This window comes from Podarcis gaigeae, assembly GCF_964106915.1.
Source record: "Podarcis gaigeae genome assembly, chromosome: 6".
Lineage (NCBI taxonomy): Eukaryota > Metazoa > Chordata > Lepidosauria > Squamata > Lacertidae > Podarcis > Podarcis gaigeae.
Window position 1 is genome coordinate 60,108,601 of NC_139682.1, and position 17,185 is coordinate 60,125,785.

The following is a 17,185-nucleotide window of genomic DNA, read 5'->3' on the forward strand; positions in this document are numbered from 1 at the left end:
AGTGGCACATGGTGTTGGTAGAATTGTGGGGGCAGCAATTGGCCAGTGTCTTCAAAACGTTGGCTAAATAGGGACTGCTCTTTGGTTTTTATAAAATTAGAAATTTCAGTTTGCATGCCATAGCTATGCTGTGCATACACAATGCATGTCCCCTCTGATTTTCAGAGCTCTGAAATCCCTCAAAGGTTCTCAGCAATAACCTTCAGCAGCAGCTTGGTGAAAATCCTTCTTTATATGCCTTAGCTTTCCCCAAGCCCCATGATGCAAGGCTTCATTTCCTTGTAACAGTTAGCATAGCTCCATCAGAAGCAGTAGGGGTAGCAGGATGAGTCAGTGGAGCTACAGGAGCTAAAAGTGCAGCCTAGAGAGCCCAAGAAAGAGTGGTGAGAGAAAACAGTCTGGTCCAAGCTATGCTGTAAGAAAGGCTGGAAAGAGGTTAAGTGTGGCAGGGGATAGAGGACATTGGTGGGGCCAGTGGCTACTAGAAAGAAGGACCCAAGCCTTCGGGGTCACATTCCCTTGTAGGCAACAGGGACCACAAGCAAAAGTGCATGGAGGAAAGGATAAAGGGGCTTGAGTTTGGAGTGATCTTGACGCTGGAGTTGTTGCAGTTCTGGTTGAAGTACCCAGGGCCAGAATCAATTATGTGTTGTGGGATCAGTTGTAGCTTAGTCTGCTAATGACGACGAAGTGCTGGCAGCAATATATCTGACCACATGGCCTCTTGACTCATGTCCCTCATGGCTTTTAAAATCTAGCACAAGGGGTCTGATTGGTTGGGTCCAGAGCATGCTACATTGTGTGAGGGGGGTATTCCCTCTGCCTTGAAAGGGGCAGTGGCGCAGTCACTCTGCAAGAAACCAGCTCTGGATCCTTTAGACTGGAACAACTATCAACCAGTTACAAATACCCCTTTTTGGGGGGAAGGTGATGAAAAAAGTTGTGGTTTCCTCTTGTGCTTGATCTAAAAGCTGCAGTTAGTGCAGAATACCCTAAAATGATGGCTGACAGGAGTGAGACTTTATCAGCATATAATACTTCTGCTCAGAGACCTGCACTGGTTCCTGATACGCTACCAGGTGAAGTTCAGAGTGTTGCTATTAGTATATAATGCCTTGAACATCTTGGGACCAGTTTATTTGTTGGATCATCTTGCCTGATTTGTGCCCACTTGACCACTTAGATTTGTGGAACTGGCATGGTTACATATGCTGCATAATACTTGTTCTGCATCTGTAAGAAATCAGTGCTTTAGCGTGGCAGCACCTCCACCTTGGACCTCTCTGCCGATTTGACTTCAGGCAGGCACCTTCACTGTACAGTGGTACCTCTGGTTGCGAACGGGATCCGTTCTGGAGCCCCATTTGCAACCCGAAAGGAACGCAACCCGCTTCTGCGCACATGCGGGTTGCGATTCGCCACTTCTGCACATGCGCATGATGTCATTTTGCACGTCTACGCATGCACGGGTGGTGAAACCCGGAAGTAACCCTTTCCAGTACTTCTGGGTCACCGCAGGACGGAACCTGAAAAACGTATCATGAAGCAAACGTAAAAAGAGGTATGACTGTATTCTTTTCAGCCCCTGCTGAAAACATTTTTGTTTAGGCAAGCCTATCCAGACATGCAGAATGTTAACAAGTGTTTTAATCTGGTATTTAGCTTATTGTTTATTTTTATTCTCTGAATGTTTTGAATAGTTTTAAACTGTTTTGAACTGATAATTTTATTGTTTTGTTCTTCTTGTAAACTGATTTGAGCGCTTATTACATTCAAATGATATAAAAATCTTGTGAAATAAATGAATAAAATTTAACTTCCCATACAAGAACTATCACTTTGCTCTATAGTGTCCTTCTTACAGTTTATAACAGTTTTAATTCTATTTTTTAATTGCTGAAGTAAAAGAAGTTAACAAGAAGAATACACATTTTTGCTCTTTGGATGGTGGTGAGCTGACACAATTTGTACCATACCTTAAAGTATATTAGCAACAATCAAAACTTTAGACTAACATTTTGGATAGTGAGTTTAATTTTTTAACAATGCTTGCTTGATCAATTCAGTAGAGGATGGCAACATTTTGATCCCAGTGGGCAGAAGATATAAAATATGAGCAGCTCAGGTTGGTGTGATGTATGTGCAAACTTTGGAATGTTATTGCACTCTTAACCTAGGAAATGGAAGGAAAGTTTCAGGAATATATAGTGATCAATGCATATTGCCAGTTGTGCAAATAGCCAATTATCAACAATGTAACTTTTCATCCATGTAATTCAAGATTCTGCCACCACTCTAATAATTTTACATAAGCCTAATTACTCCAGTGCACTTTTACCTATTTTTGATCTTCCAATTTGATTAGAGCTAACCATATTAAAAAAAATATCTCTAAACATTTGAGCTTCAATAACAATTTCTTTCAAGATGAAAAAGGTATCCTGAATTTGAAAGTATAAAGGTGAACATTATATTACAATGCCTTTAGTCCCAAAACTTGCCAAAGTTACTAGGGCAACCACATCTCCCAGCCTGCCAATCTACTCCTCCCCCACACCTACTCTTCAGCCATTCATGAATCCCCCTGTGCCATTTCCTTTGAGTTGCTCCAGTAGTGCACCATCACTTATGCACACCATCCTCATATTGTGGCTTAGTCACCAATGCTTTTTTTCTAACCTGGATATGGTCAGGCTGGAAGAAGATGCAAAGCACACTCCTGTCATCCATTCTTGACAAAAAATACTGTTGAAACAATTGCCGTCACAGGAATCAGCATTAACAGAAACAACAACAGTAGCAGGAACAAACAGCTAGTGCATGTCCAAATGTCCTCATGCTCCACTTCCAAGAATCAGACGAATACCCCACCCTGCATGTCCAATGGGACAAGCTCTGGACTGCAGTTGGTACTCTTTGTTGATAAACAAGACCTGCTTACTTTCAGTAACACATAGCAATTTAAAATAATAATAATAAACAGATCTAGAACAATTTTACACTTTAAATATTGAAGGCAGGATACATATGAGATATGAGAACATAGAAATTGTCTCCTAAATCAGATCTAATGGTCCATCAGGTTCAGCATCTTGTTTCCACAATGGCCAATTAGATGCTTCTGGGAAGCCCCCAACACTTTGTGGCCAGTCGCAATGGGCCAATTTTATTTTATTTTTTGCACCTTTGGGATTCTGCCCCCACCCCACAAGTTTGTTGTTCTGCACACAGTTTTTCCTGTATCTGTTGCTAACTCATTGTTCATAGATGGTGCCTACATAAGGATCCACACTTGTAGAGTATATAGCAGGGGTTGGCAACCTAAGGCCCATGGGCCACAAGCGGCCCACGGGGGATGTTTAACCAACCCACGAGCCGCCCCCGAACTGAGCCGCCCGCTCAGCGAGTCCCCCGCACTGCGCTAAACCAGTGCAGTGCAATGCAGCGCAGGGGCTTGCTTCCACAGTGCCAGAAATCACGCCTGCACAGACGCAGATGCCAGAAATCGCAGGCATGCACACTCAGGCGCACACGCAATCCGGCCCATGAAGGGATCTCCACTGGAGTGAACCGGCCCAGGCGAGGTAAACCTTGCCGACCCCTGGTATATAGAATAAATATGTTCAAGTTTTTATAACTAGGATTCAGCAGAACTCAATATTGAGTTCGTGGACTACGATATAGGACATTATGCTTGATTGCTAAATCAACTTTCATCATGACAAAATATTGAATAGTTTCCATTTCAGTGTCTGTTACATTAAAAATCAAAATTATTAAATGGGGGGGAAAGCAATGAAACATTCAAAATTCCTTTTCTCTGCCCAACAGACTGCACTTCTACATTGTTCCTTCATAATGTCAACATAGGTGCAGACAATGCCTTCATTGCTATATCTAATAAGAACCTATCAGACGCCAATTCAATCTATTTGTTCATGTAGCACAGTATTGACCACTAGAGGACAGCATGGTGGGGTAGTGGTGCTTACCTGACATCCTTGCACCTGCATCGCTGCTGCTTACTGGGTGGGATCAGCGCATGGCAGGGGGGGAAATGGTGTTCCTGCCAGTTTGTTCACCACAATGCAGTTTCCTATTGCCTCACCCCTCTCCTTCTCGGCAAGCAGCAGCGACTCAGCAGCCAGAAGTTTGGGTGAGTGCCACTGCCTCACCACGCCATCCAATCCAGTATTGGTATTGTCTCCCCTGCTGGCAAAATCTTAGAGCTGAGTAGGGCTAAAAGATCCAAGATCTAAGAGGAGGATCTAAGAATAATTTGCAAATGATCAGTGTTGTGTTTTACAATGCCACTGAAACAAGTTAGCCAACTAAACAGTATTTTCTGCATTGAGGTTTTCTCTCTACTCCAAAGCAAGAAAACCTCTGTTTCTCTCTATTTCCCAGGTGTCATCTATTCCAAACTCCTAATGCAGGGGTCTTCCTGATGTTGTAGGACTCTAACTTATACCAGGTCCAACTAGCATGGTCAATGGCCAACGTTATCTGAAAGGCCACAGGTTCCTAAGCTCTGTCCTAATGCAAGGCACAGCTACTCCATCCACTCGTATGCTAGTCACAATCAAAACAGGATCACATGTCACAAGCATAGAACAAGTTTTCTGCAGAAGGCCGCTTGCAAAGCAAATTTCTGTGAACAAACCAAACCTCAGATTGCAGGGGCAGACACAGAAGAAAAAGAAAAGACAAGATTTAACTTTGAACAAAATTTATTCTCATAGAGTTGCCTGATTTTGCTGCAGAATTCTCACTGCTGGAGAGGAACAAGCTGCCATGCAATTTAAGAAAGCATTATATTTGCATTCTCTCCTAGATATGCATGCCTCAAGCCTTAAATATGCTGATCTGTGAGACCGTACACACAAACAAGACTTCTCCACAAAGGGAGAAACCTTTCTGATTTAAACAGGCCAAAATAGCATCACAGAAACTGAGCATAAGGCACACTGCAAGCAGTAGTTTTAAAATAATTTCAGTGAAAAAATTGTTTTACACTAGCAGATGGTTGAGATCCTTTAGTCTGTTTTTTTCAGGTACTGTAGATACTGGACATTTTGCAACTACTTTTCAAGTTGAATGGTGTAATGAATGAATGAAATGACCAAAGGATTTTGGATAGAGAGAAGTTATTCCAAGGACTGCACGATAGTGTCCCCATTGGTTTCACTGGTGCTTCTTCCCAAACACTTGCGCTTAAAATTTAAGCATTCAGACACAGTTTCCTCAAACACACACCATGTGAATTAATGGAAGCAAGTCCATTAATTGCAAGGAAACTTATTTCCAAGTAATGGGTAAAACTGATCGCTTACTTCCACCGGATGGGATCCTGAGTCTAAGCTCTAGGGTCTATGGAGCTTTCTTGTGCAAGAGAGGATTTCTGACCCCTTAAGTGGCAAGCCTACGCCTCCTTACCTGGGAGCAATTCCCAGCGAACCTAAAGGGGGCCACTTCCGAGTAAATGCACCTAGGATGGAACAGTGCACGCACTATTCAGCTAAGGGAACCGGTGGCAGAATATTACATTTCGGGAAAGACCCGTCCTGCGCCGTGCAGCAAATCTGCAGTCGCCCAGTTACATCCCCCCCCCCCCGCGTGCCTCCTGCTCTTCCCCACCCCCTTCCATTCATCGCGGCGTCCGCCTGCAGAAAGGGCTCGCACTGCGCAGAGAGAGAGAGAGAGAGAGAGAGAGAGAGAGAGAGAGAGAGCGCTCCCCTCCTTTTCTCCTTCCTTCCTGCTGCCGCTGCGGTGTTTGGAAGGAGGCCTAGTCTGCTGGCAGCGCTTTCCCGGCCGGAGCGCGCGCTGAAAGGAATTCCTGAGGCCGCGATTGGTCCAGCGCTGGCCTCCGTGAGAACGGACCTCCTCCCCGTGTGTGTGGCTCCTATGCAAATTGCAGCGATTGCGGAAATCAGCGGGCTGGGAAGCGGGGGAGGGGAAGTCTGTCGAATCGATTGCAACTTCTGCAAAGTCTAACACAATCCAACGCACACAAGGCAAAGCCAGGGAGAGAGAGAGAGAATCTGAGAACCCAGCCAACCCGGCTTGGATCGCTTTCAAAAACAGAGAGGCTAGAGAGTCCATCACAAATCGTTTTGATTCGGAAGGTGTCATTTATTTATTTATATTTTAAAAAGCTTACCCAGCAGCTTGGTAATTAACTACCTTTTAAAAAAAATTATTTATGATTTTCAGTTGCTACAAGTTTAGTTTATTTATTTTTTATGGAAAAGAGCAACGTGTGAGAACTAATGATGAAGCCCATTGACTCGACCTTTTAAAGTTTCTCACGTACTCTTTATTTACATTGCAATGGTACGTGGACGCGTCTTCTTCAGCCTTTTATTTCCATGCTTTCAAAAACGGAAAAGAGAATGTGGTTGACGTGAGGTTTTAATGGCTATTGTATTGCAGATGTTTGCTTTGTAACCTGTTTTAATTGCTGCAAAGTAAGGTTTAACGGACTGCGTTTGCCCGTGTGCGCACTAGATACCAGATAAGAGGCAGAGTGGGTGGGTTTTGCTGCGTGCACTAGACTTTTCTCTCCCCCCCCCGCCCCCCAGCGATCTGAGAAAACCGCTGAGCTTGCTCGGTGTAAACCCCCCCCCCCCCAAATGTACGTGCTCAGCTCTGTAAAAAGACGTCTGGGATCGGCAGCCAGCCCAACACAAAAGGAAGCGTCTAGACTAGGGATGTAATTGACAAGCCCATTCTCTAATCAATGTAGCAAATGTCTATGATGGACTAGAGCGCCATCCAATAAGAGAACAGACTGGATGTTGTAATGTTCGAAATATCCAAAGTGGAAGGAGGTGGAAAAGAGCGAGTGGCGTTCGTCCCTCCCTCTTCTCTAAAGTTCTCTCTGCTCGGCGCACCGAGGGATAGTTGGTAGCTGCCAAACCAGCGCAGAGCTATATAATACATTTGGATTTTGCTGAGAGATCTGTAATAACAAAACCAAGTTTTCTCTCAGTGAAAGTGCATGGCGCGATCAGTTCTGCTTAACGTTGCATTCACCTTTGTGCTCTGTGATTGAAACTCTTGAGCGTTTCTGCAGCAACCTTGTCCCAAATATATACTCTGCTGTCGATATTTCTTATGCAGGGGAGGAGATGACACCAGTGAGCCCCCCCTTTTCTGACTGCACTGTTGTTTTTGTTTGTTTGCTATTTTATTCTGGTGTGTTCCGATCATCGCCTGGTTCGAACCACTGTTACTCGTGATTGGGGGCATCCTAAGATATGAAAGTGCTTTGGAGGAATCGAGGGTGTCCCCCCCCCTTAACATGATTACAGGTCCCACTGATTGCACGGGGATTTACTCCCAAGTAGGCATGATTAGGGCGGAAGACTTCAAAGTGCTTTGGAGGACCCTGCCCTGTTGAATTCTTCGTGATCTCTGTTGCAAACTATGCTTCTATGCTTGACCGTTGGATGAGTCCCTCGAACGTGTGTATACACTGCGTATTGGGTAGGCACGTCTGGAGTTTGTGACCCCCCCCCCTCTTCATTTACTGGGACCAGTCAAAGATAAACACTTTGAACTCTCGTTGTTGATCTGAGCTGCAGTTTTAGGCACTCACTTGACTACCGTTTAAATCAGTGGGACTGAGAAGTGCTGAACTCTGAATCTCACCCAGCGAGTGAAATTTGCTTATGTGAGGAGGGATTGTGAGAATTGTAAGATCCGTGTGTGTGTGTGTGTGTGTGTGAGAGAGAGAGAGAGAGAGAGAGAGAGAGAGAGAGCGTAAACGCGCGCACGGGTAGGTAGGTGGCATGATATATATTCCCTCTCTTCTCTTCCTCCTTCCTGCACTGAACTCCAGAGAATTGGGAGAGTTAGAACTTGCTGGTTGGGAGCCAGGCTGGCTGTCTTTCTCTGGACCGGAGCTCTCAGTAGAAACCAAGTCCAACATAACCAACCACACACTTGTGCTCGAAATAGCCTCTGGCAGCCCTTTCCGGTGTAAAACCCTCGCCTGCAGCCATGCAGGAGGTCCTTGAGTCCTCGAGCTGGCCAAGGCCAGGGCTTTCCGAAACGCTTCGGAACTTCATCGCAGACTCCTTAAGCCCGCTCTTCTAAAGCGGAAGTTTGGACGTCTTCTTCGTGCCGGGCAATGGACGCCAACCGGGCCCCCAGTTTCTCAGCGGCCAGGGCGCTCGAGTAGGCAGATCTCGCTTTAAGAGCCAAGGCAGTGAAATCCCCACTAGAAAAGTAGTAGCTGCGAGGAAACTACCCCGCTCTGACTTTTTTCCGGGGGGGGGGGAGACTACCCCCAATTGCTTTAAAGTAAAGAAAACTGCAATTGGGGGAGGGGAATGGCATGGAAAGTATCGACTAGTCGTGACTTCACTTGTCATTTGCCGGTGGTCGAGCGACTCTGCTCCGGAGCAAGCTCCCGCTTTCGACCAGCGGAACTAACCCCGAGGAAGTGGTTTAAAGATCTCTCTTGCCTAAAAAGTTTTTAAATCATATTAATGCGATTTCCCGTTAAGTCTCTCCTTGATATATATTCAAGATGGTCCGTATAAGTGAACCCTCCGCGACGTAATTTATATATCTAAGAGGATTTCACCGAGGCTGGCGAGGTAAAAGTTTCTGCAAATAAAACATGGCAAATGCAATGCCGGGCAGCGTGCCAGGTAGAATATGGATAGGAGGAGGGCTCACGGCAGAAAGTCTCTTCACAGAGAGACATATACCATTTCACGGTAGCGGCAGCAGCAGCAGCCTATAGCACTTTTCGAAGTTCCCCTTTTAAAGAGACAATGTTGGCTTCAGCCAGATCTTCGTCTGCAATGTTTTTAATGAAGCGGGATCCTCTAAGTGTATTTGACCGCCTCTCTCCCTCTCCCCCGCCTCTTGTTATATCTCTTTTTATGCCCTCGGGACGACGGACTTCCCCTCCTCCCCTCTGTGGGGGAATCTTCTTGAGGAAACCTTTTCGGGGGCTTGAAGCGAGGTTTGCGCCTCTTTTGAGGAGGGAAGCTCAAAGTTTATATTATGTTTGTGCCTTGCCCAGCTACACACTCGTGTGTGTGTGTGTGTGTGTGTGTGTGTTTATGGGGGATCCAGAGGGCGCGCGCGGATGTGAGAGCATTTTTGTGTAGGCTTCTCGGGAGGGGGTGGGGAAGGCGAGGAGGGAGCGGATGTGCAAAGGCTCAGTGCCTGAACTTGGATGCAACGTCTGCCTAGAGGGCGCAAACAATCATCCCACGTCCAAAAGTCTTACGAAGGGCGCCAAAAGTTACTTAAGATAATATTCCTAACCGCAAAGAGCTGGAAATCGTACGGCAAAGCCGTCTGCCAGCGACGGCAGCGGAGCCAAGGGCCCGATTCTGCCTCGCTGACAAATTAGCCTTCCCCTGTCTGCTTTGTGGATTAAGGGAAATCTTAAAACATCTCCCTAAGCATTCGTAGGGATGCGTGTGTTTGTGTGTGTGCGTGTGCGTGTGTCTGTATGTATATGGGATGAATACACACACACACACACACACACACACACACAGAGGATTAATGTTTTATGGCACGTGAGACTGGGAAAAGGTGAAAAACATTAGTATATGTGTAAAATGATTGTGTTCTCTCTTGCTAAAACATATCCCACAGACATTTGGGTCTTATAAAGTACCATTCCCAGCTAACTTGTCTGCCTAGTCATGCCACCGTTCACACTATTCGCACAGCTATGCTGTAAAGTCAGGCTGGGCTACAAGTCTGTGGCTAAAGCAGTGGTGCATTTATTGCCCTGTTCACATTCTGCTGTCAGTTTCAGGACAAACACCCCTTTCTCAGTGTTTGTAGCAGCATCTCTGTACATTTTGAACAACTTGTGCATGGTGGCAAATGCGGTGACTGGTTGGCCTAGCCTGGTTAAGAGTAGGCACATGCAGGACTATATGGTGACTGCTATGTGCTGAATTGGTTGTGGGAGCAGGCAGTATGTATACAATGTGTAGGGAACACAAAGGAGGTCAAGCTATGACTACCATTGGACCTCCAGCTACTCTTGGGAGAGAGGGGCAAATGAGTAAATAAAGGAAAGACATAGCATGCTAGGGAACAAATTGAAAGTCATAAATCATAAGTGAGGTGTTTTGTTTTTTTTAAAAAAAACAGTACTTTAGTCACTTCTTTTTCCTCAGTGTTTTAGCTTTTTGTAAGACTGTCAGCCAGAAAGTTCTGTCAAGGAAACTTGGAAAGCTGAGAGATCCCAGAAAATGTTTAGTTGGGTGTGTTTCCATGTCATTATATCACTGACAGGTATTGGGCCATTCTTTTTATTCTTTTTTTAAAAGGTATGAATGAAAACTGAAGGTAATTTTGCACTTAGCTTAGACATCTGCAATCCACAAATGATAATTTTAGTGAAGCACTCAACTTGGGAAAAGGAAGGGCCTCCAGGAGATAAAAGTGATATAGCGACTTAGGCCTCCTCCCTTAATAGCCTTGGGCAATGTATTTTCCTCTAAAAGTCCTTGCAGTATTTTAAAACATTCTTAAATTCGAAACACCTAGATCTCTGGTCCACATCAGAAGTCATGCATGCTGAATGTGGTATGTCTTGTGGTATCCTCTTCCTCTTTACGTGTGTTTTTTTAAAAAAAATTATGAATGGTTGTGGATATGCAAGTGTCTGAAAGCTGCAGCATTTGGGGAAATGAAAGGAAGACTAGAGAGGATGCCACTTAGGAGACTGAAGAAAGACTAGAGAGAAAATGTAAGACTCAATAAAAGAAAAGTTGTCTGACTGGAAACTTTCCAAACCCCCAAAACCAAACCTTTCTTGTGCCAAAACAATGCATTATAAGATAAATAAAGGACAGAAGGCTCAATTCAAAGTTGAGCAACTTTAAGTAGTAACTTTATTGCTTGAGGGTTGCAGTGCAGTTTTGAAGCTGTGCATTATTAGTAAAATAAGCATCCTTGGCTATAAAGTGCCCTGAGTTTTGTTTTTTAACCGACATTCATATGCCAAGAGCTAGAAAGTTCTGAACAAATGTGTTTGGCTCTGCTCTCAGCTGGTGATCATGCTCTCATACAAAGCAGTCCATACAAATATATCCACAATTATTAGAAGCCACACACTTAATGCCTTATTAGCCTTCATATTTAAACAAAACAATGTAGAAAGCCCCACCCATTAGAGCTTTACTTGGGGACACGATTTCTGGAAAAACAATTTGCAAAGTTTCAAATCCACAGTGCGCCCGGACTTGTCTGCCAGCCCTTTGAAAAATGCTCTGTATCTGTATCTATATGCTTTCTATGGGTGCTACTGCTACTGTAAGATTTCGGAAAGCCTCTTTCCGCATGAGACGAATGGCGAAAGTTTAGTCCAAAGTCCTTAAGACGATCTCCTTGAAGGTCTTGTGGATGAGGTTGGGGGTGGGGAGAGAAGTGGGGGTGGGGGAGAGCGAGAGCGTTCGTGGAGGGGGAGGGGAGCGCGAAAGCGGCAGAAATATGGAAAAGTAGTTTTGTTTGCTTAAGCACATCCTGCAGAGCCTCTCGCCGCTCGGGAGCCCTGCCTGCAAACGGCTCCTGCTGCCTGCGCTACCCAGTAATGCACTGAGAGCCTGGGATCGGGGATCGGGAGGGCTGGCCGAGCAGTAGCACCGCAGCCCCCCTCCCCCGGGCAAGGCAGCGAGCGAGCTGCTGCTGCTGCTGCTGGCGGAGCGGTGCAGAGCGGAGCAGCAGCAGGAGCAGGAGGCGCGCGGGCAGGTTCCCGGGGAAGCTGGAGGGAGCCGGGCGCTGTCGAGAGGCTGCCCGGGCTGCGAGCGCGGGGGGAAGTGCGCGCTATGCCTTTAACGCCCGGGCACAGGAGACATGTCTAGCGTGTAGGCTAGGGAAACTCTAGGCGGGGTTAAAGTTCAGCTCATGGAGCTGATCAGCGCTGCTGGCTGCAGTTGAGCAGAGTTGGAAATGTGAAAGCAAGAAGCAGGCTCGGCTCTTCCCCCCTCTTTCTTTTTCTCTCTCTCTCTTCTCTCTCTCTCTCCCTCCCTCCCTCCCTCCCTCCCTTTCTCTCTCTCTCTCTCTCTCTCCCTCTCACTCACACACCTCCAAGCCACAAACCCCCCCGCAGCAACCATGTATTCTCCTCTCTGTCTTACCCAGGTAAGAAGCTTATTCGGATTCATTGGGGGGGGGGAGGAGGAGGGCAAGGGGCTTCTCTGTCTGTCTGTCTGTCTGCTCGTCTGTCTGTCTTGGCCGGGGGTTCGGGGGAGCCTGGCGGCGGGAAGGGGGCGCAGAGGGCGGGAGGGCGAAATCCCGCGGGCGGAAAGTAACTTTTCTTTCCCACTCGCTTGCATTCCTGCTCTTGCACGGCCATTTGTAGCGACACATGGCTAATGGCGCCTCGTTATTAAGGGTTTAATTAATATTGGGGTGCGCAGACGTCCCTGCCGGAGGGAAGGGGGATCTGGCGGAGGCGGCCGGAGGGGGTCGCGCCGAAATCCCGTGTGTGCGTGTTCGTGTGCGCGCGTTCGAGGACGATCTGCACGTGTTTCGCAGTCGTGCAACCCCATTACATGCTTGGTCATCTGAAATCAATACTCACTGTTTGTGCTTCCGAGGCGACGAATGCATGCAAATGGAGCAACACACGACACAGATACAGTTAGATGCTTTCTGTTTTGTTTTTAAAGTGTAGCATTGAGTAGCTGCGTGCTGCATGCATCTCTCTTCCCCCTCCCCATTGCTCGAGCTGCATTGCTATACCTCCCCAAACTCCTCGCACACTTTTTGTTCAGCAGCCTCGAATTTGTGTGGCTGGTGCTTTTGCAGCGGCTCCCTCGGTTAGAGTCTCAGGCGGAGACGTAGTGCCAGAGAGAGATGCATTGCACCTATGCCCAGGGCTCTGGCCCTTCCAGACATTGCACGGGGTTTTTGCACGGCTAGCTGGATGTTTCAGGAACCCCCGGGCGTTTCTTAGCCGGAGCCCCTCGTTGCTGCTGCTTCGGTTCCTGCTGCAGCGCCTCCTGCAGCGCCTGCCCTCCCGCTCCTCTCGTGCACCAAACCCAGCTCGGGATCCTCGGCGGCACTGCAGCCCTTGCATGTCCCTGCCCAGCGATCCCAGCCCAGAGCTGCCTCCCCGGCTGCCTCCAGTGCGCCTTGTCACTTGCTCGGGTGTCACGTTCGCCTGGGGTTGTTTCCTTTGGGAAGTTGGGCTTGCAACGTCCTGCTTGCAGAAAGGGGAGGCGGGGAAGGCAGTTTCTTCTCGCATAAAGTTGCTCGACCCCTTTTGTTTGCAACGCAGCAGCTCTTAAGTTCTTCGTGGGCTGGCAATATTTTCGGACCTGATTCCCACCCTACCACCCCCACCTCGCACCCACCTCTCCAGATCCCGTTCCGATTACACTGCTCTGAATCGGAAGGGTTCTGTTCCAGACGCCTATGCAACACATGGGAAACTGCTCCCTAAGACTTCGGACAACTTTCCTTTCTAACCTCAAACACGATCCTACCCCCCCCCCCGCGTGGTGCCCCCCCCCCCGCCAAAGAAAACTTTATGGCAGCGCCAAATCTTCAGATAACAGTCACACACCCTATCTTTTTTCTCGGATTTATTTCCACAATTTAGAAACATAGCCCCAATATGTATTCATTTATATATATACGTGTGTGTGCCTTCCCTTTCCCTTCTCTTTCTGCAACTCAGTAATCTTGGTTGGAAGTTTGTTGCCTCTCAGTCTTACACTGTGAAAGTTTCTAGAGGATTTAGATAAAGTTCTTTCATTACCATTTCAAGACGTTTTTCTGGCACAGAGTGCTGCTACCCACCTTCAGTTAGCAGGATGTGATGATGATTTTGGGGTGAAACACTTGGGGACCCAAGCGTCCAATATTATTTCCTGCCTTTGTATGGGTTTTGAAGTGCTTGTGTGGGTGCCTTTTAAAAGAGGGCTTCACAGTGGATTTTGCAAGATGACCAAGTAAATGCTTAGGTGTGGATAACACTCAGTCACTGACAGAGCCTCGCTGCCTAACCTGTAATCCATGAACTTGCAACCAGAATTGGTACACAATGCAGCTTAACTATGTTAACAACCTCAAAGTCGATTACTGTATAGGCAGATGCCACAAACATACACTGGAATGTGTTTGGAGCTTCTGTACATCGTCCGAAGACTAGATCTAGTGAAAAGTTTTGTCTTACTTCATGGAGAACTCAACCCAGTTATCCCCCCCCCTTTTGATTTATTTACACAGGGTAGTACAGATCTCCCACTCTTTAAAACACATGCATACACCTACCTCAAGCTGCCCACTCTCCCCCTTACCACACACACACACACACACACACACACACACACTCTCTCTCGTATGTATACTGTATCTGGGTATTCTGGTTTTTAGTAGGCCCAACCATACAGCATGCAGATTTCAGATAGTTATAGCACATATAAAAAGGAAATCTTAACATAAGAGACATTCTGCTGCAAAGCGCTCTGCATTCTCATTGCACATTTGGAAATAGCGTCTAGGTATTCAAAGGCGTCTTTATACAACCCACCAAGAGTGTTTCGAATATAGAACTAGATACATATAAACCATAAGTTATACTATTAGGAAAGGCTTAAGTAGTTGTATTAGCGTTTCAAAACCCTTGTCTCCTTTAAATTTGTCTAGTATGATTTAAAACATAATCATAAAGCACATATACCCGGCTAATGGAGCTGGAAGACTAGGACAAAGTACCTGTTAAAGGGTTATCTATTCCGTGGCCCCCTCCACACCACTATAGGTGATTTACCTACTTGCTGTTTATCTGACATTGTCCTGGCTTTACATTAACAGCTCATCATAGATGTGCAGGCAAATATACGTTGGCCTATGGTTTATAGAAGTATTGATGCTTTGAGAGTTTATAGAGCTGACTAACTTTCAAACGGAGCAGTGCTTCCAAAGATTGCTATAATGTTGCATGCTTTTATTTGTAGAAGGGTTCAGATTATTTTTCCGGTCGCCTTTTCTCATTTACAAATATACACCAATTTTTTTTTTGTTCTGTGAGCCAAACTTTAGCTGTGCAGTTGTGGCAATGTGCTTGTTGAAGCGCAATACTTACGAGCCGCAGAAAGGATTTATAAACTCACTTTTGTTATCTCCCCTTACCCAGCCCCGGCAAATAATGGAAGATGCATATGCTCTTTTTAAAGCAATCTTCCTTGTTCAAAATGCAACTTACTAAACTTTATGAGAAGTTTTGGTTCTAATCCTAACTTAGGACAAAGACCCCATTACCACTTTTTGAATTGGCTACTTTTAATCTTTTAAAGTGATTATGCACACATACCTGGACATTTCTTAAATTCACCAGGAAAACCTTGGTAATTGAAGAAACTGTAATGTAACATAAAATATAAAGCTGTAATTCATCTCAGTTGTTGGATATATATTATTGCTCCTTTTCTAATACCTTCACAGTGAGATTTGGGAGGCTGTCTTTTTAAAAAGGGTATATTTGTACATGAGGTAGAATTATTTTGAAAAAGCAGTAAACCTCCCATCTACAATCTTGACAAATCCTATTTGCTTAACAGTCCTTATATCAGCAATGATGGACCTCATCACTGTATCATTATTTCAAAGTCATTTGGTGGTTTTTGAAGCTTTTACATAAATCTTTTAGCTATTTTTTACCTTTTTCAACCATGCACTATTGACTCGGCTTTACAATAGAATAAAAGAAGTATAGTTGGGAAGGAGTTCAAGTTAGAGCCAGGAAGGACTGCGAGCATACAAGGTTAGTTAATAAAATGTAGAAAACAGTTTTTAGGATAAAGCCAATATCTGAAGTGATCATTTATTTTGCAGTGAATTACTTTAGCAAATGTTTTATACAGCATAGAAGATAAAACATTATAAAAGGCCCCATTTGTGATGCTGTTGACTATTCTGAACTGTGTCTCTGTGTGCGTGTGGAAAAGGCCTCGGTGTGTTGTATCCTGCGTAATAGTTTACTTTGCTCTTAGTGGCAGCCTCTATTAGTGATACATTTGGTGTGTGTGTGGTTTTTTTTTAAAGTTCATTTTTGAAAATGCAAATAAGCATTCTGCCTTTGATCTACTGCTGTTGAAACTGCTATTCTCCCAATATGTCTTTTGTACTTCTTTGACATATAAAGCTGGGTTGTTTCAAGGGAGTGTCAGAAATCATTATTTTGTGAAATGTCTATTTTATATATTAGACCCAGCTAAACATTCATGCAAATACCTATCCCTTCCATTCCCGTAACATGTTTTGGCCCCTTTATGTACTTTCTAAGAATCTTTTCTACTGAAATACATAACAAATTGTCATTTGTCTGTTATATTTTAGATACAGTATACAGCAATTAACCATTTGCGGTCCTGAGAGGCCCACAGTTTTTAGAATCATTTGGGCGCTTTTTCTTTCTTTCACACCTGTATTTAATTGAGTAGAAAAGAGACCTTGCAAAGTGTTAAATAGAGATGCTTCTTTTTAATAAATAAATAAATATGAAATTATTTTGGTAACGGCTATAGTAACACATTTCATAAATTAAGGAATTGCATGAAAAATAAGTTGCCAACCTCTTTGATACATAAGTATGTGTACTTTTATGCATAGGAGAAAGTCCATGTTTATAAAAACATATGTTGACAGTGATAGCACCTCTTTCAAATGCATGCCAGTTTCAGTAGGAGAAATAATCACATTTCACAGCTGTGTGTTTACAGGATCAGATATTTTAATAGCATATGTTTTTCTATAGGTACTTCCATAACTAATTGCATGCATATAAATAATATACATAATGATTATAATACATTTCCAATGACCTGTATGGCCTTTGCAGCATTTGCAGTGTGCACACCTTTATTTAAAAGTTTGATCCATGACCTCTCTTTCAATATGTTCATTGACGTGGGAGAAACGTTTAAATGTCTTTTTCTATTTTTATAAAAGGACAAATTAAAGTAATACGTATAATGTCAATGATTTATTATCCATATTTTATTACCTGTACAAATCTAGGTGTTTTATTTAATAGCTTTCTGGATCTGTATATAAACTTTCTAGCTTCCAGGGTTCTTTTCATCATTTAAACAAACTTAAGTAAAAGAGAATTGTACTCGCGATGTGTTATATACAGTTTTCGTTTTATATATAAAGATCGGAGAAACCTTTCAGAATTCCACAT

General features: G+C 44.7%; 1 protein-coding gene across 18 annotated transcripts in view; it reads left to right on the plus strand.

Annotated features, from left to right (window-relative positions):
* The window catches only part of NFIA (nuclear factor I A), a 412,993-nt gene that overhangs the window by 112,456 nt on the left and 283,352 nt on the right, over positions 1–17,185 (plus strand). For 6 of the 18 annotated variants that reach the window (XM_083742772.1, XM_083742762.1, XM_083742777.1 and 3 more), the window contains exon 1: positions 11,515–12,132. The exons of 10 other annotated variants lie outside the window; for them this stretch is intronic. In XM_083742772.1, coding sequence (XP_083598898.1) covers positions 12,106–12,132 — 27 coding nt within the window. In that variant the 5' untranslated portion in view covers positions 11,515–12,105. Of the gene's footprint in view, positions 1–11,454; positions 12,133–17,185 lie in introns of those variants that run through there. 2 more of the 18 variants (XM_083742776.1, XM_083742767.1) reach the window with 2 other exon arrangements.